General features: G+C 45.6%; 1 protein-coding gene across 2 annotated transcripts; it reads left to right on the top strand.

Moving 5' to 3' along the window:
* Nucleotides 1-692: 692 nt before the first annotated feature.
* LOC139366960 (palmitoyltransferase ZDHHC23-B-like) lies at nucleotides 693-23,568 on the top strand. Of its 2 annotated transcripts, none has more exons than XM_071104765.1 (5): nucleotides 693-1,187; nucleotides 2,074-2,247; nucleotides 2,360-3,052; nucleotides 5,085-5,252; nucleotides 23,188-23,568. In XM_071104765.1, the coding sequence occupies exons 2-5, from the start codon at nucleotides 2,111-2,113 to the stop codon at nucleotides 23,459-23,461; spliced, it is 1,272 nt and encodes a 423-aa protein (XP_070960866.1). In that variant the 5' UTR covers nucleotides 693-1,187; nucleotides 2,074-2,110; the 3' UTR covers nucleotides 23,462-23,568. The 2 variants fall into 2 exon arrangements, with proteins under 2 accessions (XP_070960866.1, XP_070960867.1); XM_071104766.1 differs by having other exon boundaries at nucleotides 736-1,187; nucleotides 5,172-5,252.
* The last annotated feature ends 1,924 nt before the right edge of the window (nucleotides 23,569-25,492 follow it).

Raw genomic sequence — 25,492 nt, 5'->3', positions numbered from 1 at the left:
ATGCATTTGTGCTGGCAGTCTGAAGGTGGGTGGTTCGTTAGTATTGGTCTCTTGGGACCAGGTTTGGGACCATGCACAGATACACCCCTCCCCCGTGTTTCGATTGTCCGTGAAGTATTTGTACCAGCTCCAGAAGTCTGATGCTGCATATTCCGTAACTGTAGTTGAGAGAAGTCCTTAAAGGTCCTTAAAGACTAAAGGTAGTCTCCGAGAGAGTAGACCGCATGGTGTCTGTTCTCTGCTGTTTTGGCTAAAAGCGTGAAACGTGCACTTGCGCAGATATGGTGTGTGAGTGAAATCTTGCATCTCAATATCTGGGGTGCTGCTAGAGGCAATGTCATTTGCTAAGTCTACCTTTAATGTGTAAGAACACCCACTGTCTTTCAAATGAATAGGCATCATTATTGTGGCTGTTGAAATCAACTTCGTTAGAAGAGACAAGTGCTTTAATTTACAGCGGCCTTAGCTCTCCAGTTGATAGGTTACATTTAGCCAAACACTTATCTTTGACCTTTGAAGAAACACCTTGACGTTGGGCCCAAATAGCTTGCAAGTTAGCCTATAATAGGCTTAATGTTTGCTTATTTCATTGAACATGGGATTGTTGATAGACAATAGGACTACCTTGTCTTGATGCGCATTGGCAAAAGTTGACCTACGGAAAGGAAAGGGTTACTCCCTGTATTGACGTCAGAAGTCTGAGGGAGAAAGACACTTGCCCTGCCACTCTGTAAACAGGAGAGGCAGGCTTGCCTGATAAGATTACACCAGCGACGGAGGAGGAGGTATATTTGAAGACCTCACTTTTAATACAAACATACCATCGGAGATGAGCAGCCTTTTGAAAGGGTTAAATGGAGCGACTATAGGGTTCCGGTGCTTTCCGTGGCACAATAGTAATTCGCGGTCTGGGATACGCTATGGAATTACTTTTATGCCGTAAGGGAGACGACAAATACTGTACCTTGTTGGATTGACAACACTGTTGTGCAGGTAGCCTAAATCAATTGCATATCTAGGCTACATTCAGTTGAACATGTTTAGTTGCGAACACCGTTGTCTGTGGCCACTGGCCAGTCTGTCATTTCCGCGACAGTTCAGTAAGCAGTTTCTAATGTAGCCCAGCCTACAGTTTTTGTAAGGAAGTAGCACATGTGATTCGTTTTCAGCAAACTACACGAATACTGGTAGGTTATGCTATTTCCCATTCCACGTGACATGTTTGTAGTTAACGATAGGGTTATTAAATATAGAGTCAACTGGTAACCGCTAATCTTGACGCATGTAACGATACTTCGTATCAACTTTCAAGACGGTGACATTTTATCCAGGGCTTTAGGGTTAAGGCAGACAATCGTCTGCTACAGCATTCAGATAGCTTTTTTCGACTCCCCGATCGAATGTAGCCTAAGTCTATATGCATTCACTATTCCCTGGGTTAACTGAGGGGGAAAAAAACATGGCCTTCATTTCTAGGAACTTTTTAACAATTGAGGAAGGAAAGGCATTTACTCCACTGGCCGTTCTCTTGGCCACAGCGGATGTGACATTTGATACGCACAAGTCTTCACGACTGGCTGGCAGAAACACCAGTCTGTCGCCCCGCTGAGAGCCCATATCGGTAGCAGTGACCTCTGCGTAAAAGCGCATTGGAGACCACCGAGAAATAAACCACTCCCGTCTCCGGTTCGGATTTTCAATGACAGCCAATGCCACAGAGCTAATACGGAAGCCCCTACACGTTCCTCTTGCCTCCCTCATTTGCTAGACTTCTCAGAGATGTATACTAAGGGTTCATTGGACAACAGAGCCGCGGGAAATAGGGGTGCTGCCCCATGAAAAACTGCACTGGGCCTTTACTGGTTCTGTATTAGTGGACCGATATAGGAGTCAAAATTATTTGTCAGTATTCAGCCATGATTACTACAAGTTTAGATAGCTGGCTAGACTAACTACCAATCTAAAAATGATTAACCAGTCCCTGCCACACATTTATCTATCTGCACCGCCATGAGAATAGGACACGCACACACCACTCATCTCCATTCCTTCCTGTTGGCTCGTTCCCCACAGGAGACTGATCACTTTCCAGGCTCCCTGGCTGTCCGTCATGAAGAAGCAAGCCAATAAGGCGTTGGAGCAGGATGAGCCTCTGTGCTGCTGTGAGTATGTGGACCGTCAGGGGGAGCGGAGCCATGTGGCAGCCTGCTGCTGTGACTGTGAGGACCTGGACGATGCCTGTGACAGGTGAGAGAGTGGCTTACCCATCTACGGCCAGTTACCTTCACACTCGTAGCTAATGGTTCTTCATCCAGTTTGGTATCACATCAGAAAGTGAATGTCTGCTTCTCTCCCTCAGATGGTTGAAAAAAGAGCCCCAGAAGGCCAACTCACTGTCCCATCTGGTTACTGTGATGACCGACCGCCTCCGTGTTCCCTGGTTCTGGGGTGGAGCCCGGCGTGTCGACCTATCGGTGCTCCCCCCGCTGCTCCTACTTCCTGTCCTCCTACACGTCGCAGCCCTTCACTTCCTGTTGGGTATAGTTGTTCTGACTGCTCTACCGGTCCTGGTTCTATGGTACTACTATGTCACCCACCGCAAGAAGGGCCGGACCCTGTTCTTTCTCAGCCTGGCCCTGTTCTCCCTGGGCTACATGTACTACCTGTTCCTCACTGAGATCTTCCCCAGGGGGGGTGTAGGGCTGACCCAGTTGGGCACAGTGACCTTGGGGGTGGCCCTGACTCTGGCTGCCCTTGTCCACACCAAGAGAGAACCTCGCTACGTATGGCCACACCCGGCTTACGTCCACAGCACAGTGACCTATCACAGCCCTCCACCGGACAGAGACCCCGGCCACAATGGGGTCGGGCAGGAAGTAATGCTTGCCAATCGGGGTAGTGGGTCGGAGCAGCAGGGCCAGGGGGTGGAGCAGATGAATAGTGAGCGGAGCAGGAACTGGTGCTCTGTGTGCAGGGTTTTGCGGCCCCCCAGGGCGGGACACTGCAGGATCTGTGACATCTGTGTCCTGAGGCTGGACCACCACTGTGTCTGGTGGGTCCCATTAAAACACCCCTGTCTGCCTGGACACACAGGAGGCTCATCTGTCAATTATTACACAGCCACGTCAAAGCAATGTCTCCGCAGTGTCATGCCAGACCTAAGAAGCAATGTCTCAGCAATTATCAGTGACATTCTCTTGTCTCTGTCATCAGCCATAGGCCTGTGTGTGAGAAACTCACTGATCTGTAACACACACAATCGTGCAAAAACAATAACCTTCAAACCCTTTAGATGTGTATGTGTGTGTGTTTGGTGGAATCATGGGTTCTAAGTACATCTTACAGTTGAAGTCAGAAGTTTACATACACCTTAGCCAAATACATTTAAACTGTTTTTCACAATTCCTGACATTAAACCTAGTAAAAATTTCCTGTTTTAGGTCAGTTAAGATCACCACTTTATTTTAAGAATGTGAAATATCAGAATAATAGAATAAACTTGTATTTCTTTCATCACATTCCCAGTGGGTCAGAAGTTCACGCACTCAATTAGTATTTGGTAGCATTGCCTTTTAAATTGTTTAACTTGGGTCAAATGTTTTGGGTAGCATTCCACAAGCTTCCCACAATAAGTTGGGTGAATTTTGGCACATTCCACCTGACAGAGCTGGTGTAACTGAGTCAGGTTTGTAGGCCTCCATGATCACACATGCTTTTTCAGTTCTGCCCACACATTTTCTATAGGATTAAGGTCAGGGCTTTGTGATGGCCACTCCAATACCTTGACTTTGCTGTCCTTAAGCTTATGCCACAACTTTGGAAGTATGCTTGAGGTCATTGTCCATTTGGAAGACCCATTTGCGACCAAGCCTCAACTCAATGTCTTGAGATGTTGCTTCGATATAGCCACATAATTTTCCTGCCTCATGATGCCATCTATTTTGTGAAGTGCACCAGTCCCTCCTGCAGCAAAGCACCCCCACAACATGATGCTGCCACCCCTGTGCTTCACGGTGGGGATGGTGTTCTTCGGCTTGCAAGCCTCCCCCTTTTTCCTCCAAACATGACAATGGTCATTATGGCCAAACAGTTCTATTTTTGTTTCATCAGACCAAAGGACATTTCTCCAAAAAGTACGATCTTTGTCCCCATGTGCAGTTGCAAACCGTAATCTGGCTTTTTCTATGGCTATTTTGGAGCAGTGGCTTCTTCCTTGCTGAGCGGCCTTTCAGGTTATGTCGATATAGGACTCGTTTTACTGTAGATATAGATACTTTTGTACCTGTTTCCTCCAGCATCTTCACAAGGTCCTTTGCTGTTGTTCTGGGATTGATTTGCACTTTTTGCACCAAAGTACGTTCATCTCTAGGAGACATAACGTGTCTCCTTCCTGAGCGGTATGACGGCTCTGTGGTCCCATGGTGTTTATATTTGCGTACTATTGTTTGTACAGATGAACGTGGTACCTTCAGGTGTTTGGAAATTGCTCCCAAGGATGAACCAGACTTGTGGAGGTCTACAATTGTTTTTCTGAAGTCTTGGCTGATTTCTTTTGATTTTCCCATGATGTCAAGCAAAGAGGCACTGAGTTTGAAGGTAGGCCTTGAAATACAGGTACACCTCCAATTGACTAAAATTATGTCAATTAGCCTATCAGAAGCTTCTAAAGCCATTACATACATTTCTGGAATTTTCTAAGCTGTTTAAAGGCACAGTCAACTTGGTGTATGTAAACTTCTGACCCACTGGAATTGTGATACTGTGAATTATAGGTGAAATAATCTGTATGTAAACAAATGTTGGAAAAATGACTTGTGTCATGCACAAAGTAGATGTCCTAATCGACTTGCCAAAACTATAGTTTGTTAACAAGAAATTTGTGGAGTGGTTGAAAAACGAGTTTTAATGACTCCAACCTAAGTGTATGTTAACTTCCAACTTCAACTGTACATTATATTCATTTAGCAGCAGGTGCTCTCATCCAAATTAGTCAGCGCTGTACTGTGTGTGGTGTAACCCAATGATCTTAGTACAGTGTATTGGCTGTCTGTGTCTGTGTGTGTGTCATGTCAACACTGTGGTAGGATAAACAGCTGTGTGGGCCAGTCCAATCACCGCAGCTTCCTGTTGACACTCCTCCTCTTCCTGTTGACCTCTCTGTATGGGATCAGTCTGGTGCTGCGCAGCGTGTGTCCTCAACAGAACCTTGTCACCGCTCTGGTCTACTGCCCTGGCGTCTACAACCAGCACAGGTAACACACACCATACATAATGCACACACACACACGCTATTACATGCTGACCAGACCACACGCGTGCATGTCGATTTTGTCCACCCACACCAGATGCGATCAGGACACGCAGGTTGAAATATCATAACAAACTGAACCAATTATTCGGGGACTTGTCAAAAAGCATTAAATATTTATGGCAATTTAACCAGCTAGCTTGCTGTTGCTAGCTCATTTGTCCTGGTATATTAACATTGGGTGGCTATTTTACCTGAAATGCACAAGGTCCTCTACTCCGACAATTAATCCACAGATAAAAGGGTAAAAGTTTGTTTTGAGTAATATCTCCTTCAGGCTTCTTCTTTGGACTTTATATGGCGGTTGGCAACCAATGTTAGGTGCATTACCACAACCGACTGGAGTGTGGACCTCAGTTCATCTTTCAATCACACACGTGGGCATATGCTCCTAAAAACCAATGAGGAGATGGGAGAGGCGGAACTTGCAGCGCATCAAGCATCACAAATAGAACCAAGTTCTATTTTAGCGCCTGGCTACGTGGACGCTCGTTAACTCGCGCAAACAGTGTGGGTGCAATGATTGAATACCATGTATGTGTACATTTATTCTGCAACGCATGAGACGCGAGTGGTGTAGTCAGCATGTTAGGCATTAGAGGCTAAAATGAGCCTGTAAAATGAGGTGGTGTAGATCAATAGTGTCCTAAAATACCCACTGGCACCAGGGCCGTAACCACGGTTTTAGTGAGGTCGGGGAGCGGGTTGAAAGTTGAAGCTCATTTACTGCATTTCTTTACAATTTAAACACTTTAAAATGCTATTTGGAGAACAGGAAACACAAGCAAAAATGACCCCAGCCATTATCACCTTGGCTGCTGTAGGCTCATTCACCACAGTCGAACATAACGAACAAACCACTGTTCGTAATTCCAATCCTGGTAACTCTAAGGGAACAAGTGTTTTTTATTTGCATCAAAGCAGTATTTTCTTTTGTCTGGGACACTTAAAGCTGTGATGTTTTGGAATAATTGGATATTTACAGGGGAAATGTAGGTTGATTGAAGTTTCTATAAGAGACTCCATCATTATATTTTCCCCTACCTGCCCTCCTACTGACCCAGATTTACAGAGCAGTTACTGTGGCTCAGCATGGCATGGGTAAATGTGTGTTAGTGTGTGTTTGCTGATAATGCTTGTGTTGTTGTTATGTGTGTAGTGTAACAGCCATTTTGTCTCCTACTCAGCACTGTAATAAATGTTATGTTGCTCAGATTTGTATATGTATAGCCACTTCCCTCCTCCATGGCGCTATATGTATAGCCCCTTCCCTCCCCATGGGTGTTTTGTAGATCTGTATATGTATAGCCCCTTCCCTCCCCCATGGGTGTTTTGTAGATCTGTATATGTATAGCCCCTTCCCTCCCCATGGGTGTTTTGTAGATCTGTATATGTATAGCCCCTTCCCTCCCCATGGGTGTTTTGTAGATCTGTATATGTATAGCCCCTTCCCTCCCCCATGGCGCTATATGTATAGCCCCTTCCCTCCCCATGGGTATTTTATAGATCTGTATATGTATAGCCCCTTCCCTCCTCCATGGGTGTTTTATAGATCTGTATATGTATAGCCCCTTCCCTCCCCATGGGTGTTTTGTAGATCTGTATATGTATAGCCCCTTCCCTCCTCCATGGGTGTTTTATAGATCTGTATATGTATAGCCCCTTCCCTCCCCATGGGTATTTTATAGATCTGTATATGTATAGCCCCTTCCCTCCCCCATGGGTGTTTTGTAGATCTGTATATGTATAGCCCCTTCCCTTCCCCATGGGTGTTTTGTAGATCTTTATATGTATAGCCCCTTCCCTCCTCTATGGGTATTTTGTAGATCTGTATATGTATAGCCCCTTCCCTCCTCTATGGGTGTTTTATAGATCTGTATATGTATAGCCCCTTCCCTCCCCCATGGCGCTATATGTATAGCCCCTTCCCTCCCCCATGGGTGTTTTGTAGATCTGTATATGTATAGCCCCTTCCCTCCTCCATGGGTGTTTTGTAGATCTGTATATGTATAGCCCCTTCCCTCCCCATGGGTGTTTTGTAGATCTGTATATGTATAGCTCCTTCCCTCCTCTATGGGTGTTTTATAGATCTGTATATGTATAGCCCCTTCCCTCCTCCATGGGTGTTTTATAGATCTGTATATGTATAGCCCCTTCCCTCCTCATGGGTGTTTTGTAGATCTTTATATGTATAGCCCCTTCCCTCCTCCATGGGTGTTTTGTAGATCTGTATATGTATAGCCCCTTCCCTCCTCCATGGGTGTTTTGTAGATCTGTATATGTATAGCCCCTTCCCTCCCCCATGGCGCTATATGTATAGCCCCTTCCCTCCCCCATGGGTGTTTTGTAGATCTGTATATGTATAGCCCCTTCCCTTCCCCATGGGTATTTTGTAGATCTGTATATGTATAGCCCCTTCCCTCCTCTATGGGTGTTTTATAGATCTGTATATGTATTGCCCCTTCCCTCCTCCATGGGTATTTTGTAGATCTGTATATGTATAGCCCCTTCCCTCCTCCATGGGTGTTTTATAGATCTGTATATGTATAGCCCCTTCCCTCCTCCATGGGTGTTTTATAGATCTGTATATGTATAGCCCCTTCCCTCCCCATGGGTGTTTTATAGATCTGTATATGTATAGCCCCTTCCCTCCTCTATGGGTGTTTTGTAGATCTGTATATGTATAGCCCCTTCCCTCCTCCATGGGTATTTTGTAGATCTGTATATGTATAGCCCCTTCCCCCCCATGGGTGTTTTGTAGATTTGTATATGTATAGCCCCTTCCCTCCCCATGGGTGTTTTGTAGATCTGTATATGTATAGCCCCTTCCCTCCTCCATGGGTGTTTTATAGATCTGTATATGTATAGCCCCTTCCCTCCCCATGGGTGTTTTGTAGATCTGTATATGTATAGCCCCTTCCCCCCCATGGGTGTTTTGTAGATTTGTATATGTATAGCCCCTTCCCTCCCCCATGGGTGTTTTGTAGATCTGTATATGTATAGCCCCTTCCCTCCTCCATGGGTGTTTTGTAGATCTGTATATGTATAGCCCCTTCCCTCCTCCATGGGTGTTTTGTAGATCTGTATATGTATAGCCCCTTCCCTCCTCTATGGGTGTTTTATAGATCTGTATATGTATAGCCCCTTCCCTCCTCCATGGGTGTTTTATAGATCTGTATATGTATAGCCCCTTCCCTCCTCATGGGTGTTTTGTAGATCTTTATATGTATAGCCCCTTCCCTCCTCCATGGGTGTTTTGTAGATCTGTATATGTATAGCCCCTTCCCTCCTCCATGGGTGTTTTGTAGATCTGTATATGTATAGCCCCTTCCCTCCCCCATGGCGCTATATGTATAGCCCCTTCCCTCCTCTATGGGTGTTTTGTAGATCTGTATATGTATAGCCCCTTCCCTCCTCCATGGGTGTTTTGTAGATCTGTATATTTATAGCCCCTTCCCTCCTCCATGGGTATTTTGTAGATCTGTATATGTATAGCCCCTTCCCTCCTCCATGGGTGTTTTATAGATCTGTATATGTATAGCCCCTTCCCTCCTCCATGGGTGTTTTGTAGATCTGTATATGTATAGCCCCTTCCCTCGTCCATGGGTGTTTTGTAGATCTGTATATGTATAGCCCCTTCCCTCCCCATGGGTGTTTTATAGATCTGTATATGTATAGCCCCTTCCCTCCCCATGGGTGTTTTATAGATCTGTATATGTATAGCCCCTTCCCTCCCCATGGGTGTTTTATAGATCTGTATATGTATAGCCCCTTCCCTCCTCCATGGGTGTTTTGTAGATCTGTATATGTATAGCCCCTTCCCTCCCCATGGGTGTTTTATAGATCTGTATATGTATAGCCCCTTCCCTCCTCTATGGGTGTTTTATAGATCTGTATATGTATAGCCCCTTCCCTCCCCATGGGTGTTTTATAGATCTGTATATGTATAGCCCCTTCCCTCCCCATGGGTGTTTTATAGATCTGTATATGTATAGCCCCTTCCCTCCTCCATGGGTGTTTTGTAGATCTGTATATGTATAGCCCCTTCCCTCCTCTATGGGTATTTTGTAGATCTGTATATGTATAGCCCCTTCCCTCCTCCATGGGTGTTTTATAGATCTGTATATGTATAGCCCCTTCCCTCCCCATGGGTGTTTTATAGATCTGTATATGTATAGCCCCTTCCCTCCTCCATGGGTGTTTTGTAGATCTGTATATGTATAGCCCCTTCCCTCCTCTATGGGTGTTTTGTAGATCTGTATATGTATAGCCCCTTCCCTCCCCATGGGTGTTTTATAGATCTGTATATGTATAGCCCCTTCCCTCCTCCATGGGTGTTTTGTAGATCTGTATATGTATAGCCCCCTCCCTCCCCATGGGTGTTTTGTAGATCTGTATATGTATAGCCCCTTCCCTCCCCCATGGGTGTTTTGTAGATCTGTATATGTATAGCCCCTTCCCTTCCCCATGGGTGTTTTTATAGATCTGTATATGTATAGCCCCTTCCCTCCCCATGGGTGTTTTGTAGATCTGTATATGTATAGCCCCTTCCCTCCCCATGGGTGTTTTGTAGATCTGTATATGTATAGCCCCTTCCCTCCTCTATGGGTGTTTTATAGATCTGTATATGTATAGCCCCTTCCCTCCTCCATGGGTGTTTTATAGATCTGTATATGTATAGCCCCTTCCCTCCTCATGGGTGTTTTGTAGATCTTTATATGTATAGCCCCTTCCCTCCTCCATGGGTGTTTTGTAGATCTGTATATGTATAGCCCCTTCCCTCCTCCATGGGTGTTTTGTAGATCTGTATATGTATAGCCCCTTCCCTCCCCCATGGCGCTATATGTATAGCCCCTTCCCTCCCCCATGGGTGTTTTGTAGATCTGTATATGTATAGCCCCTTCCCTTCCCCATGGGTATTTTGTAGATCTGTATATGTATAGCCCCTTCCCTCCTCCATGGGTGTTTTGTAGATCTGTATATGTATAGCCCCTTCCCTCCTCCATGGGTATTTTGTAGATCTGTATATGTATAGCCCCTTCCCTCCTCCATGGGTGTTTTGTAGATCTGTATATGTATAGCCCCTTCCCTTCCCCATGGGTATTTTGTAGATCTGGATATGTATAGCCCCTTCCCTCCTCCATGGGTGTTTTATAGATCTGTATATGTATAGCCCCTTCCCTCCTCCATGGGTGTTTTGTAGATCTGTATATGTATAGCCCCTTCCCTCCTCCATGGGTGTTTTGTAGATCTGTATATGTATAGCCCCTTCCCTCCCCATGGGTGTTTTATAGATCTGTATATGTATAGCCCCTTCCCTCCCCATGGGTGTTTTATAGATCTGTATATGTATAGCCCCTTCCCTCCTCCATGGGTGTTTTGTAGATCTGTATATGTATAGCCCCTTCCCTCCCCATGGGTGTTTTATAGATCTGTATATGTATAGCCCCTTCCCTCCTCTATGGGTGTTTTATAGATCTGTATATGTATAGCCCCTTCCCTCCCCATGGGTGTTTTATAGATCTGTATATGTATAGCCCCTTCCCTCCCCATGGGTGTTTTATAGATCTGTATATGTATAGCCCCTTCCCTCCTCCATGGGTGTTTTGTAGATCTGTATATGTATAGCCCCTTCCCTCCTCTATGGGTATTTTGTAGATCTGTATATGTATAGCCCCTTCCCTCCTCCATGGGTGTTTTATAGATCTGTATATGTATAGCCCCTTCCCTCCCCATGGGTGTTTTATAGATCTGTATATGTATAGCCCCTTCCCTCCTCCATGGGTGTTTTGTAGATCTGTATATGTATAGCCCCTTCCCTTCCCCATGGGTGTTTTTATAGATCTGTATATGTATAGCCCCTTCCCTCCCCATGGGTGTTTTGTAGATCTGTATATGTATAGCCCCTTCCCTCCCCATGGGTGTTTTATAGATCTGTATATGTATAGCCCCTTCCCTCCTCCATGGCGCTATATGTATAGCCCCTTCCCTCCCCCATGGGTGTTTTGTAGATCTGTATATGTATAGCCCCTTCCCTCCTCCATGGGTGTTTTGTAGATCTGTATATGTATAGCCCCTTCCCTCCCCCATGGCGCTATATGTATAGCCCCTTCCCTCCTCCATGGGTGTTTTATAGATCTGTATATGTATAGCCCCTTCCCTCCTCTATGGGTGTTTTGTAGATCTGTATATGTATAGCCCCTTCCCTCCTCTATGGGTGTTTTATAGATCTGTATATGTATAGCCCCTTCCCTCCCCCATGGCGCTATATGTATAGCCCCTTCCCTCCTCCATGGGTGTTTTATAGATCTGTATATGTATAGCCCCTTCCCTCCTCTATGGGTGTTTTGTAGATCTGTATATGTATAGCCCCTTCCCTCCTCCATGGGTGTTTTATAGATCTGTATATGTATAGCCCCTTCCCTCCTCCATGGGTGTTTTGTAGATCTGTATATGTATAGCCCCCTCCCTCCCCATGGGTGTTTTGTAGATCTGTATATGTATAGCCCCTTCCCTCCTCCATGGGTGTTTTGTAGATCTGTATATGTATAGCCCCCTCCCTCCCCATGGGTGTTTTGTAGATCTGTATATGTATAGCCCCTTCCCTCCTCCATGGGTGTTTTGTAGATCTGTATATGTATAGCCCCTTCCCTCCTCCATGGGTATTTTGTAGATCTGTATATGTATAGCCCCTTCCCTCCCCCATGGGTGTTTTGTAGATCTGTATATGTATAGCCCCTTCCCTCCCCCATGGGTGTTTTGTAGATCTGTATATGTATAGCCCCTTCCCTCCCCCATGGGTGTTTTGTAGATCTGTATATGTATAGCCCCTTCCCTCCTCTATGGGTGTTTTGTAGATCTGTATATGTATAGCCCCTTCCCTCCCCCATGGCGCTATATGTATAGCCCCTTCCCTCCTCCATGGGTGTTTTATAGATCTGTATATGTATAGCCCCTTCCCTCCTCTATGGGTGTTTTGTAGATCTGTATATGTATAGCCCCTTCCCTCCTCTATGGGTGTTTTATAGATCTGTATATGTATAGCCCCTTCCCTCCCCCATGGCGCTATATGTATAGCCCCTTCCCTCCTCCATGGGTGTTTTATAGATCTGTATATGTATAGCCCCTTCCCTCCTCTATGGGTGTTTTGTAGATCTGTATATGTATAGCCCCTTCCCTCCTCCATGGGTGTTTTATAGATCTGTATATGTATAGCCCCTTCCCTCCTCCATGGGTGTTTTGTAGATCTGTATATGTATAGCCCCCTCCCTCCCCATGGGTGTTTTGTAGATCTGTATATGTATAGCCCCTTCCCTCCCCATGGGTGTTTTGTAGATCTGTATATGTATAGCCCCTTCCCTCCCCCATGGCGCTATATGTATAGCCCCCTCCCTCCCCATGGGTGTTTTGTAGATCTGTATATGTATAGCCCCTTCCCTCCTCCATGGGTGTTTTGTAGATCTGTATATGTATAGCCCCTTCCCTCCCCCATGGGTGTTTTGTAGATCTGTATATGTATAGCCCCTTCCCTCCTCTATGGGTGTTTTGTAGATCTGTATATGTATAGCCCCTTCCCTCCCCCATGGCGCTATATGTATAGCCCCTTCCCTCCTCCATGGGTGTTTTATAGATCTGTATATGTATAGCCCCTTCCCTCCTCTATGGGTGTTTTGTAGATCTGTGTATGTATAGCCCCTTCCCTCCTCTATGGGTGTTTTATAGATCTGTATATGTATAGCCCCTTCCCTCCCCCATGGCGCTATATGTATAGCCCCTTCCCTCCTCCATGGGTGTTTTATAGATCTGTATATGTATAGCCCCTTCCCTCCTCTATGGGTGTTTTGTAGATCTGTATATGTATAGCCCCTTCCCTCCTCTATGGGTGTTTTGTAGATCTGTATATGTATAGCCCCTTCCCTCCTCCATGGGTGTTTTATAGATCTGTATATGTATAGCCCCTTCCCTCCTCCATGGGTGTTTTGTAGATCTGTATATGTATAGCCCCTTCCCTCCTCCATGGGTGTTTTGTAGATCTGTATATGTATAGCCCCTTCCCTCCCCCATGGGTGTTTTGTAGATCTGTATATGTATAGCCCCTTCCCTCCCCATGGGTGTTTTGTAGATCTGTATATGTATAGCCCCTTCCCTCCCCCATGGCGCTATATGTATAGCCCCTTCCCTCCTCCATGGGTGTTTTATAGATCTGTATATGTATAGCCCCTTCCCTCCTCCATGGGTGTTTTATAGATCTGTATATGTATAGCCCCTTCCCTCCCCATGGGTGTTTTATAGATCTGTATATGTATAGCCCCTTCCCTCCTCCATGGGTGTTTTATAGATCTGTATATGTATAGCCCCTTCCCTCCTCCATGGGTGTTTTGTAGATCTGTATATGTATAGCCCCTTCCCTCCTCCATGGGTGTTTTATAGATCTGTATATGTATAGCCCCTTCCCTCCTCCATGGGTGTTTTATAGATCTGTATATGTATAGCCCCTTCCCTCCTCCATGGGTGTTTTGTAGATCTGTATATGTATAGCCCCCTCCCTCCCCATGGGTGTTTTGTAGATCTGTATATGTATAGCCCCTTCCCTCCTCCATGGGTGTTTTGTAGATTTGTATATGTATAGCCCCTTCCCTCCCCATGGGTGTTTTGTAGATCTGTATATGTATAGCCCCTTCCCTCCTCCATGGGTGTTTTATAGATCTGTATATGTATAGCCCCTTCCCTCCCCATGGGTGTTTTGTAGATCTGTATATGTATAGCCCCTTCCCCCCCATGGGTGTTTTGTAGATTTGTATATGTATAGCCCCTTCCCTCCCCCATGGGTGTTTTGTAGATCTGTATATGTATAGCCCCTTCCCTCCTCCATGGGTGTTTTGTAGATCTGTATATGTATAGCCCCTTCCCTCCTCCATGGGTGTTTTGTAGATCTGTATATGTATAGCCCCTTCCCTCCTCTATGGGTGTTTTATAGATCTGTATATGTATAGCCCCTTCCCTCCTCCATGGGTGTTTTATAGATCTGTATATGTATAGCCCCTTCCCTCATCATGGGTGTTTTGTAGATCTTTATATGTATAGCCCCTTCCCTCCTCCATGGGTGTTTTGTAGATCTGTATATGTATAGCCCCTTCCCTCCTCCATGGGTGTTTTGTAGATCTGTATATGTATAGCCCCTTCCCTCCCCCATGGCGCTATATGTATAGCCCCTTCCCTCCTCTATGGGTGTTTTGTAGATCTGTATATGTATAGCCCCTTCCCTCCTCCATGGGTGTTTTGTAGATCTGTATATGTATAGCCCCTTCCCTCCTCCATGGGTATTTTGTAGATCTGTATATGTATAGCCCCTTCCCTCCTCCATGGGTGTTTTGTAGATCTGTATATGTATAGCCCCTTCCCTTCCCCATGGGTATTTTGTAGATCTGTATATGTATAGCCCCTTCCCTCCTCCATGGGTGTTTTGTAGATCTGTATATGTATAGCCCCTTCCCTCCTCTCTGGGTGTTTTGTAGATATGTATATGTATAGCCCCTTCCCTCGTCCATGGGTGTTTTATAGATCTGTATATGTATAGCCCCTTCCCTCCTCCATGGGTGTTTTGTAGATCTGTATATGTATAGCCCCTTCCCTCGTCCATGGGTGTTTTGTAGATCTGTATATGTATAGCCCCTTCCCTCCCCATGGGTGTTTTATAGATCTGTATATGTATAGCCCCTTCCCTCCCCATGGGTGTTTTATAGATCTGTATATGTATAGCCCCTTCCCTCCCCATGGGTGTTTTATAGATCTGTATATGTATAGCCCCTTCCCTCCTCCATGGGTGTTTTGTAGATCTGTATATGTATAGCCCCTTCCCTCCCCATGGGTGTTTTATAGATCTGTATATGTATAGCCCCTTCCCTCCTCTATGGGTGTTTTATAGATCTGTATATGTATAGCCCCTTCCCTCCCCATGGGTGTTTTATAGATCTGTATATGTATAGCCCCTTCCCTCCCCATGGGTGTTTTATAGATCTGTATATGTATAGCCCCTTCCCTCCTCCATGGGTGTTTTGTAGATCTGTATATGTATAGCCCCTTCCCTCCTCTATGGGTATTTTGTAGATCTGTATATGTATAGCCCCTTCCCTCCTCCATGGGTGTTTTATAGATCTGTATATGTATAGCCCCTTCCCTCCCCATGGGTGTTTTATAGATCTGTATATGTATAGCCCCTTCCCTCCTCCATGGGTGTTTTGTAGATCTGTATATGTATAGCCCCTTCCCTCCTCTATGGGTGTTTTGTAGATCTGTATATGTATAGCCCCTTCCCTCCCCATGGGTGTTTTATAGATCTGTATATGTATAGCCCCTTCCCTCCTCCATGGGTGTTTTGTAGATCTGTATATGTATAGCCCCCTCCCTCCCCATGGGTGTTTTGTAGATCTGTATATGTATAGCCCCTTCCCTCCCCCATGGGTGTTTTGTAGATCTGTATATGTATAGCCCCTTCCCTTCCCCATGGGTGTTTTTATAGATCTGTATATGTATAGCCCCTTCCCTCCCCATGGGTGTTTTGTAGATCTGTATATGTATAGCCCCTTCCCTCCCCATGGGTGTTTTGTAGATCTGTATATGTATAGCCCCTTCCCTCCTCTATGGGTGTTTTATAGATCTGTATATGTATAGCCCCTTCCCTCCTCCATGGGTGTTTTATAGATCTGTATATGTATAGCCCCTTCCCTCCTCATGGGTGTTTTGTAGATCTTTATATGTATAGCCCCTTCCCTCCTCCATGGGTGTTTTGTAGATCTGTATATGTATAGCCCCTTCCCTCCTCCATGGGTGTTTTGTAGATCTGTATATGTATAGCCCCTTCCCTCCCCCATGGCGCTATATGTATAGCCCCTTCCCTCCCCCATGGGTGTTTTGTAGATCTGTATATGTATAGCCCCTTCCCTTCCCCATGGGTATTTTGTAGATCTGTATATGTATAGCCCCTTCCCTCCTCCATGGGTGTTTTGTAGATCTGTATATGTATAGCCCCTTCCCTCCTCCATGGGTATTTTGTAGATATGTATATGTATAGCCCCTTCCCTCCTCCATGGGTGTTTTATAGATCTGTATATGTATAGCCCCTTCCCTCCTCCATGGGTGTTTTGTAGATCTGTATATGTATAGCCCCTTCCCTCCTCCATGGGTGTTTTGTAGATCTGTATATGTATAGCCCCTTCCCTCCCCATGGGTGTTTTATAGATCTGTATATGTATAGCCCCTTCCCTCCCCATGGGTGTTTTATAGATCTGTATATGTATAGCCCCTTCCCTCCTCCATGGGTGTTTTGTAGATCTGTATATGTATAGCCCCTTCCCTCCCCATGGGTGTTTTATAGATCTGTATATGTATAGCCCCTTCCCTCCTCTATGGGTGTTTTATAGATCTGTATATGTATAGCCCCTTCCCTCCCCATGGGTGTTTTATAGATCTGTATATGTATAGCCCCTTCCCTCCCCATGGGTGTTTTATAGATCTGTATATGTATAGCCCCTTCCCTCCTCCATGGGTGTTTTGTAGATCTGTATATGTATAGCCCCTTCCCTCCTCTATGGGTATTTTGTAGATCTGTATATGTATAGCCCCTTCCCTCCTCCATGGGTGTTTTATAGATCTGTATATGTATAGCCCCTTCCCTCCCCATGGGTGTTTTATAGATCTGTATATGTATAGCCCCTTCCCTCCTCCATGGGTGTTTTGTAGATCTGTATATGTATAGCCCCTTCCCTCCTCTATGGGTGTTTTGTAGATCTGTATATGTATAGCCCCTTCCCTCCCCATGGGTGTTTTATAGATCTGTATATGTATAGCCCCTTCCCTCCTCCATGGGTGTTTTGTAGATCTGTATATGTATAGCCCCCTCCCTCCCCATAGGTGTTTTGTAGATCTGTATATGTATAGCCCCTTCCCTCCCCCATGGGTGTTTTGTAGATCTGTATATGTATAGCCCCTTCCCTTCCCCATGGGTGTTTTTATAGATCTGTATATGTATAGCCCCTTCCCTCCCCATGGGTGTTTTGTAGATCTGTATATGTATAGCCCCTTCCCTCCCCATGGGTGTTTTATAGATCTGTATATGTATAGCCCCTTCCCTCCTCCATGGCGCTATATGTATAGCCCCTTCCCTCCCCCATGGGTGTTTTGTAGATCTGTATATGTATAGCCCCTTCCCTCCTCCATGGGTGTTTTGTAGATCTGTATATGTATAGCCCCTTCCCTCCCCCATGGCGCTATATGTATAGCCCCTTCCCTCCTCCATGGGTGTTTTATAGATCTGTATATGTATAGCCCCTTCCCTCCTCTATGGGTGTTTTGTAGATCTGTATATGTATAGCCCCTTCCCTCCTCTATGGGTGTTTTATAGATCTGTATATGTATAGCCCCTTCCCTCCCCCATGGCGCTATATGTATAGCCCCTTCCCTCCTCCATGGGTGTTTTATAGATCTGTATATGTATAGCCCCTTCCCTCCTCTATGGGTGTTTTGTAGATCTGTATATGTATAGCCCCTTCCCTCCTCCATGGGTGTTTTATAGATCTGTATATGTATAGCCCCTTCCCTCCTCCATGGGTGTTTTGTAGATCTGTATATGTATAGCCCCCTCCCTCCCCATGGGTGTTTTGTAGATCTGTATATGTATAGCCCCTTCCCTCCTCCATGGGTGTTTTGTAGATCTGTATATGTATAGCCCCCTCCCTCCCCATGGGTGTTTTGTAGATCTGTATATGTATAGCCCCTTCCCTCCTCCATGGGTGTTTTGTAGATCTGTATATGTATAGCCCCTTCCCTCCTCCATGGGTATTTTGTAGATCTGTATATGTATAGCCCCTTCCCTCCCCCATGGGTGTTTTGTAGATCTGTATATGTATAGCCCCTTCCCTCCCCCATGGGTGTTTTGTAGATCTGTATATGTATAGCCCCTTCCCTCCCCCATGGGTGTTTTGTAGATCTGTATATGTATAGCCCCTTCCCTCCTCTATGGGTGTTTTGTAGATCTGTATATGTATAGCCCCTTCCCTCCCCCATGGCGCTATATGTATAGCCCCTTCCCTCCTCCATGGGTGTTTTATAGATCTGTATATGTATAGCCCCTTCCCTCCTCTATGGGTGTTTTGTAGATCTGTATATGTATAGCCCCTTCCCTCCTCTATGGGTGTTTTATAGATCTGTATATGTATAGCCCCTTCCCTCCCCCATGGCGCTATATGTATAGCCCCTTCCCTCCTCCATGGGTGTTTTATAGATCTGTATATGTATAGCCCCTTCCCTCCTCTATGGGTGTTTTGTAGATCTGTATATGTATAGCCCCTTCCCTCCTCCATGGGTGTTTTATAGATCTGTATATGTATAGCCCCTTCCCTCCTCCATGGGTGTTTTGTAGATCTGTATATGTATAGCCCCCTCCCTCCCCATGGGTGTTTTGTAGATCTGTATATGTATAGCCCCTTCCCTCCCCATGGGTGTTTTGTAGATCTGTATATGTATAGCCCCTTCCCTCCCCCATGGCGCTATATGTATAGCCCCCTCCCTCCCCATGGGTGTTTTGTAGATCTGTATATGTATAGCCCCTTCCCTCCTCCATGGGTGTTTTGTAGATCTGTATATGTATAGCCCCTTCCCTCCCCCATGGGTGTTTTGTAGATCTGTATATGTATAGCCCCTTCCCTCCTCTATGGGTGTTTTGTAGATCTGTATATGTATAGCCCCTTCCCTCCCCCATGGCGCTATATGTATAGCCCCTTCCCTCCTCCATGGGTGTTTTATAGATCTGTATATGTATAGCCCCTTCCCTCCTCTATGGGTGTTTTGTAGATCTGTGTATGTATAGCCCCTTCCCTCCTCTATGGGTGTTTTATAGATCTGTATATGTATAGCCCCTTCCCTCCCCCATGGCGCTATATGTATAGCCCCTTCCCTCCTCCATGGGTGTTTTATAGATCTGTATATGTATAGCCCCTTCCCTCCTCTATGGGTGTTTTGTAGATCTGTATATGTATAGCCCCTTCCCTCCTCCATGGGTGTTTTATAGATCTGTATATGTATAGCCCCTTCCCTCCTCCATGGGTGTTTTGTAGATCTGTATATGTATAGCCCCTTCCCTCCTCCATGGGTGTTTTGTAGATCTGTATATGTATAGCCCCTTCCCTCCCCCATGGGTGTTTTGTAGATCTGTATATGTATAGCCCCTTCCCTCCCCATGGGTGTTTTGTAGATCTGTATATGTATAGCCCCTTCCCTCCCCCATGGCGCTATATGTATAGCCCCTTCCCTCCTCCATGGGTGTTTTATAGATCTGTATATGTATAGCCCCTTCCCTCCTCCATGGGTGTTTTATAGATCTGTATATGTATAGCCCCTTCCCTCCTCCATGGGTGTTTTATAGATCTGTATATGTATAGCCCCTTCCCTCCCCATGGGTGTTTTATAGATCTGTATATGTATAGCCCCTTCCCTCCTCCATGGGTGTTTTATAGATCTGTATATGTATAGCCCCTTCCCTCCTCCATGGGTGTTTTGTAGATCTGTATATGTATAGCCCCTTCCCTCCTCCATGGGTGTTTTATAGATCTGTATATGTATAGCCCCTTCCCTCCTCCATGGGTGTTTTATAGATCTGTATATGTATAGCCCCTTCCCTCCTCCATGGGTGTTTTGTAGATCTGTATATGTATAGCCCCCTCCCTCCCCACGGGTGTTTTGTAGATCTGTATATGTATAGCCCCTTCCCTCCTCCATGGGTGTTTTGTAGATCTGTATATGTATAGCCCCCTCCCTCCCCATGGGTGTTTTGTAGATCTGTATATGTATAGCCCCTTCCCTCCTCCATGGGTATTTTGTAGATCTGTATATGTATAGCCCCTTCCCTCCCCCATGGGTGTTTTGTAGATCTGTATATGTATAGCCCCTTCCCTCCCCCATGGGTGTTTTGTAGATCTGTATATGTATAGCCCCTTCCCTCCTCTATGGGTGTTTTGTAGATCTGTATATGTATAGCCCCTTCCCTCCCCCATGGCGCTATATGTATAGCCCCTTCCCTCCTCCATGGGTGTTTTATAGATCTGTATATGTATAGCCCCTTCCCTCCTCTATGGGTGTTTTGTAGATCTGTATATGTATAGCCCCTTCCCTCCTCTATGGGTGTTTTATAGATCTGTATATGTATAGCCCCTTCCCTCCCCCATGGCGCTATATGTATAGCCCCTTCCCTCCTCCATGGGTGTTTTATAGATCTGTATATGTATAGCCCCTTCCCTCCTCTATGGGTGTTTTGTAGATCTGTATATGTATAGCCCCTTCCCTCCTCCATGGGTGTTTTATAGATCTGTATATGTATAGCCCCTTCCCTCCTCCATGGGTGTTTTGTAGATCTGTATATGTATAGCCCCCTCCCTCCCCATGGGTGTTTTGTAGATCTGTATATGTATAGCCCCTTCCCTCCCCATGGGTGTTTTGTAGATCTGTATATGTATAGCCCCTTCCCTCCCCCATGGCGCTATATGTATAGCCCCCTCCCTCCCCATGGGTGTTTTGTAGATCTGTATATGTATAGCCCCTTCCCTCCTCCATGGGTGTTTTGTAGATCTGTATATGTATAGCCCCTTCCCTCCCCCATGGGTGTTTTGTAGATCTGTATATGTATAGCCCCTTCCCTCCTCTATGGGTGTTTTGTAGATCTGTATATGTATAGCCCCTTCCCTCCCCCATGGCGCTATATGTATAGCCCCTTCCCTCCTCCATGGGTGTTTTATAGATCTGTATATGTATAGCCCCTTCCCTCCTCTATGGGTGTTTTGTAGATCTGTGTATGTATAGCCCCTTCCCTCCTCTATGGGTGTTTTATAGATCTGTATATGTATAGCCCCTTCCCTCCCCCATGGCGCTATATGTATAGCCCCTTCCCTCCTCCATGGGTGTTTTATAGATCTGTATATGTATAGCCCCTTCCCTCCTCTATGGGTGTTTTGTAGATCTGTATATGTATAGCCCCTTCCCTCCTCCATGGGTGTTTTATAGATCTGTATATGTATAGCCCCTTCCCTCCTCCATGGGTGTTTTGTAGATCTGTATATGTATAGCCCCTTCCCTCCTCCATGGGTGTTTTGTAGATCTGTATATGTATAGCCCCTTCCCTCCCCCATGGGTGTTTTGTAGATCTGTATATGTATAGCCCCTTCCCTCCCCATGGGTGTTTTGTAGATCTGTATATGTATAGCCCCTTCCCTCCCCCATGGCGCTATATGTATAGCCCCTTCCCTCCTCCATGGGTGTTTTATAGATCTGTATATGTATAGCCCCTTCCCTCCTCCATGGGTGTTTTATAGATCTGTATATGTATAGCCCCTTCCCTCCTCCATGGGTGTTTTATAGATCTGTATATGTATAGCCCCTTCCCTCCCCATGGGTGTTTTATAGATCTGTATATGTATAGCCCCTTCCCTCCTCCATGGGTGTTTTATAGATCTGTATATGTATAGCCCCTTCCCTCCTCCATGGGTGTTTTGTAGATCTGTATATGTATAGCCCCTTCCCTCCTCCATGGGTGTTTTATAGATCTGTATATGTATAGCCCCTTCCCTCCTCCATGGGTGTTTTATAGATCTGTATATGTATAGCCCCTTCCCCCCTCCATGGGTGTTTTGTAGATCTGTATATGTATAGCCCCTTCCCTCCTCCATGGGTATTTTGTAGATCTGTATATGTATAGCCCCTTCCCTCCCCCATGGGTGTTTTGTAGATCTGTATATGTATAGCCCCTTCCCTCCTCTATGGGTGTTTTGTAGATCTGTATATGTATAGCCCCTTCCCTCCCCCATGGCGCTATATGTATAGCCCCTTCCCTCCTCCATGGGTGTTTTATAGATCTGTATATGTATAGCCCCTTCCCTCCTCTATGGGTGTTTTGTAGATCTGTATATGTATAGCCCCTTCCCTCCTCTATGGGTGTTTTATAGATCTGTATATGTATAGCCCCTTCCCTCCCCCATGGCGCTATATGTATAGCCCCTTCCCTCCTCCATGGGTGTTTTATAGATCTGTATATGTATAGCCCCTTCCCTCCTCTATGGGTGTTTTATAGATCTGTATATGTATAGCCCCTTCCCTCCTCCATGGGTGTTTTATAGATCTGTATATGTATAGCCCCTTCCCCCCTCCATGGGTGTTTTGTAGATCTGTATATGTATAGCCCCTTCCCTCCTCCATGGGTATTTTGTAGATCTGTATATGTATAGCCCCTTCCCTTCCCCATGGGTGTTTTGTAGATCTGTATATGTATAGCCCCTTCCCTCCCCATGGGTGTTTTATAGATCTGTATATGTATAGCCCCTTCCCTCCCCATGGGTGTTTTGTAGATCTGTATATGTATAGCCCCTTCCCTCCTCCATGGGTGTTTTGTAGATCTGTATATGTATAGCCCCTTCCCTCCTCCATGGGTATTTTGTAGATCTGTATATGTATAGCCCCTTCCCTCCCCATGGGTGTTTTATAGATCTGTATATGTATAGCCCCTTCCCTCCTCTATGGGTGTTTTGTAGATCTGTATATGTATAGCCCCTTCCCTCCTCTATGGGTGTTTTGTAGATCTGTATATGTATAGCCCCTTCCCTCCTCCATGGGTGTTTTATAGATCTGTATATGTATAGCCCCTTCCCTCCCCATGGGTGTTTTATAGATCTGTAGAAACCAGATAGGTGGAATCTGTGTATTAAAGCTCCTCTTAGCTCATTGTTAACACATCTGGTTTCTAAAAATAGAGGGTTTGGGCTAGGGGCTAGAGATGATTTTCAGGAATGTATGAGTCATGTCCTCTATTCAGTGTGTGTGTGTGTGTGTGTGTGTTCCAGCTCAGCGCTGTGTTTCACCTGTGCGTGGTATAGCTGCATAGTGACTAGTGGACTACTACACCTGCTGGTCCTGCAGCTCATCAATGTCAGCTACAATGTGACGGAGCGAGAGGCGCGCACCGCTCTCCGAGACAAGACTGCCCACAGTCTCTACTGGGGCCTTGTCGTTGACACAGGAGTCTACTCACATGGTTTCCGTGGCAACTGGGCAGAGTTCCTGACCATGGGAGAAGGCCCGGACGCCCCCTGGCCCAGCCTCACTGACCTGGTGTAGCTGACCATTGGAGAAGGCCCGGACACCCCCTGGCCCAGCCTCACTGACCTGGTGTAGCTGACCATTGGAGAAGGTCCGGACACCCCCTGGCCCAGCCTCACTGACCTGGGGTGCGTTCAACAAGGAAAATAGTTTGCGAACATTGGCTAATGTTAGCTAACATATTCCATTTGTTTTGTGTTAGCCACGACCATTCGCTAACGTTAGCTAACAGTCAGAAGGTAGTGTGCGGTGAACGTAAGTATCGGTTTCAGGTCTTAACTGCCGCTACAAAATCAAGTGGCCATGTAGACTTTCTACTATATTTAGTAGGAGTAGCTAAGTCATTTTCAGTTTGAATACTGTCGCTAAAAAGCCACAGAAAATCATTACAAAAAGTTTCACTGTAACATTTTGGAATATTTATTCAACTCAAATTGTTACTCTGGCAACATGTTCACCGCAAACAGAAGCTCTGTTGAACTCTCCTCTGGTGTAGCTGAGCTGCTCAACAGCATAATGTCATCGTTACATGCTGACCAGACCGCTCGTGCGCATGTTGATTTTGTCCACCCACACCAGATGTGATCAGGACACGGAGGTTGAAATATCAAGTAATCGCTCCTCCAGTTTTCAACTCTGGACTTTATATGGTGGTTGGCAAACAACTTCAAGGTGCGTTACCACTACCGCTGAATCTCAGTTCATCTTTCAATCACCCAGTGGGTATATGCTCCTAAAAACCAATGAGGTGGGATTCATCAAGCGTCACAAATAGAACCAAGTTCTATTTTAGCGCCTGGCTACGCGTACGCTCGTGAGCAGTGTGGGTGCGATGATTGAATAACATGTATGTGTACATTGATTTTGCGACGCGAGCGGTGTGGTCAGCATGTTAGAAGTCATTGATCAATTGGACGATCCAGGTAGAAGTTGCCTACAGATCTAGAGTCATCTTTTACCCTCATACAATCTGACTTTAACCGTTAGGGGGAAGTACATAAAACTGACCGTAGATCAGTCTGGGGAGAGAGGGGGGGGTCAACTTCACCCTACTCTGTGATATAGAGTATTACAACCGGCCATGATCGAGAGTCCCATAGGGCGGCGCACAATTGGCCCACCGTTGTAAATAAGAATTTGTTCTTAACTGGTTAAATAAATGAAAATAAATATTGACAAGAGTTGGAGGATGTGGCTGCTGTATTATCTTTCACCACCAGGTGGCATCATATCTCCACACCTCAGACTGTAAAGACATCTCCCTCTCTCCTGTTAATCAGTCTTCTACCTTGTCTGTCTGTATGTCCCCTCCCTATCTATTATGTCTTTCTGTTCTCCCCAGTCAGTTCTTCTGTCCTCTCCTTCCCTATTCTGTCTGGGACTGGGAGGGAGGCCGAGCCAGTCTGAAATCACAAGCCTTTGTTAAGGTGTCACAGTGATCGGTTCTGTTGTGAAGTAGCGCCCCCCACAATACCGTCCCTGAGCTGAACCATAGGCTACAATAACACACAACCACTTCTGTTAACTTTACTGACTGACAGCCTCAATCAAATCTCACCATCTCTACCCCTCCTCTCTCTCTCTCCCTGACCTTTCCTCCCATTCTAGTGCTGCAATTGCTCCGTGCACCTTTCATCCATCTCTATCTCTCCATCGATCTGTCTCACGCTCCCTCTCTCTCTTAATTTTCCCCGCGCAATCTCTTTCTACCATTCTCTCGCTCTCTCCTTCCTCAGTTGAAGTGCCTTTGAAGGGAGAGGTGACCAAACCACATGACCAAAATAAAACGAAGCCCTAGACGTTCCTTTCAACACTGATTAACACTCCTCAAGAAAGGAACAGCTGTTGTCACTATATGTTATTTTTATGTGCAACAGTTGCTGTGAGCTTCAGAAGAAAACAGGTTATGGGTATTTATCAAACCGCATCGTGTTGATACATCTCTGTAGATGAAGTGTTGTTGCATTAAACATCACATTTACATTTTAGTCATTTGCTTACAGAAGCAATTAGGATAAAGTGCCTTGCTCAAGGTAACATGGATTTTTC

Source organism: Oncorhynchus clarkii, chromosome 15 (assembly GCF_045791955.1).
Source record: "Oncorhynchus clarkii lewisi isolate Uvic-CL-2024 chromosome 15, UVic_Ocla_1.0, whole genome shotgun sequence".
Taxonomy (NCBI): Eukaryota; Metazoa; Chordata; class Actinopteri; order Salmoniformes; family Salmonidae; genus Oncorhynchus; species Oncorhynchus clarkii.
This window is presented reverse-complemented; position numbering and strand designations above follow the sequence as displayed.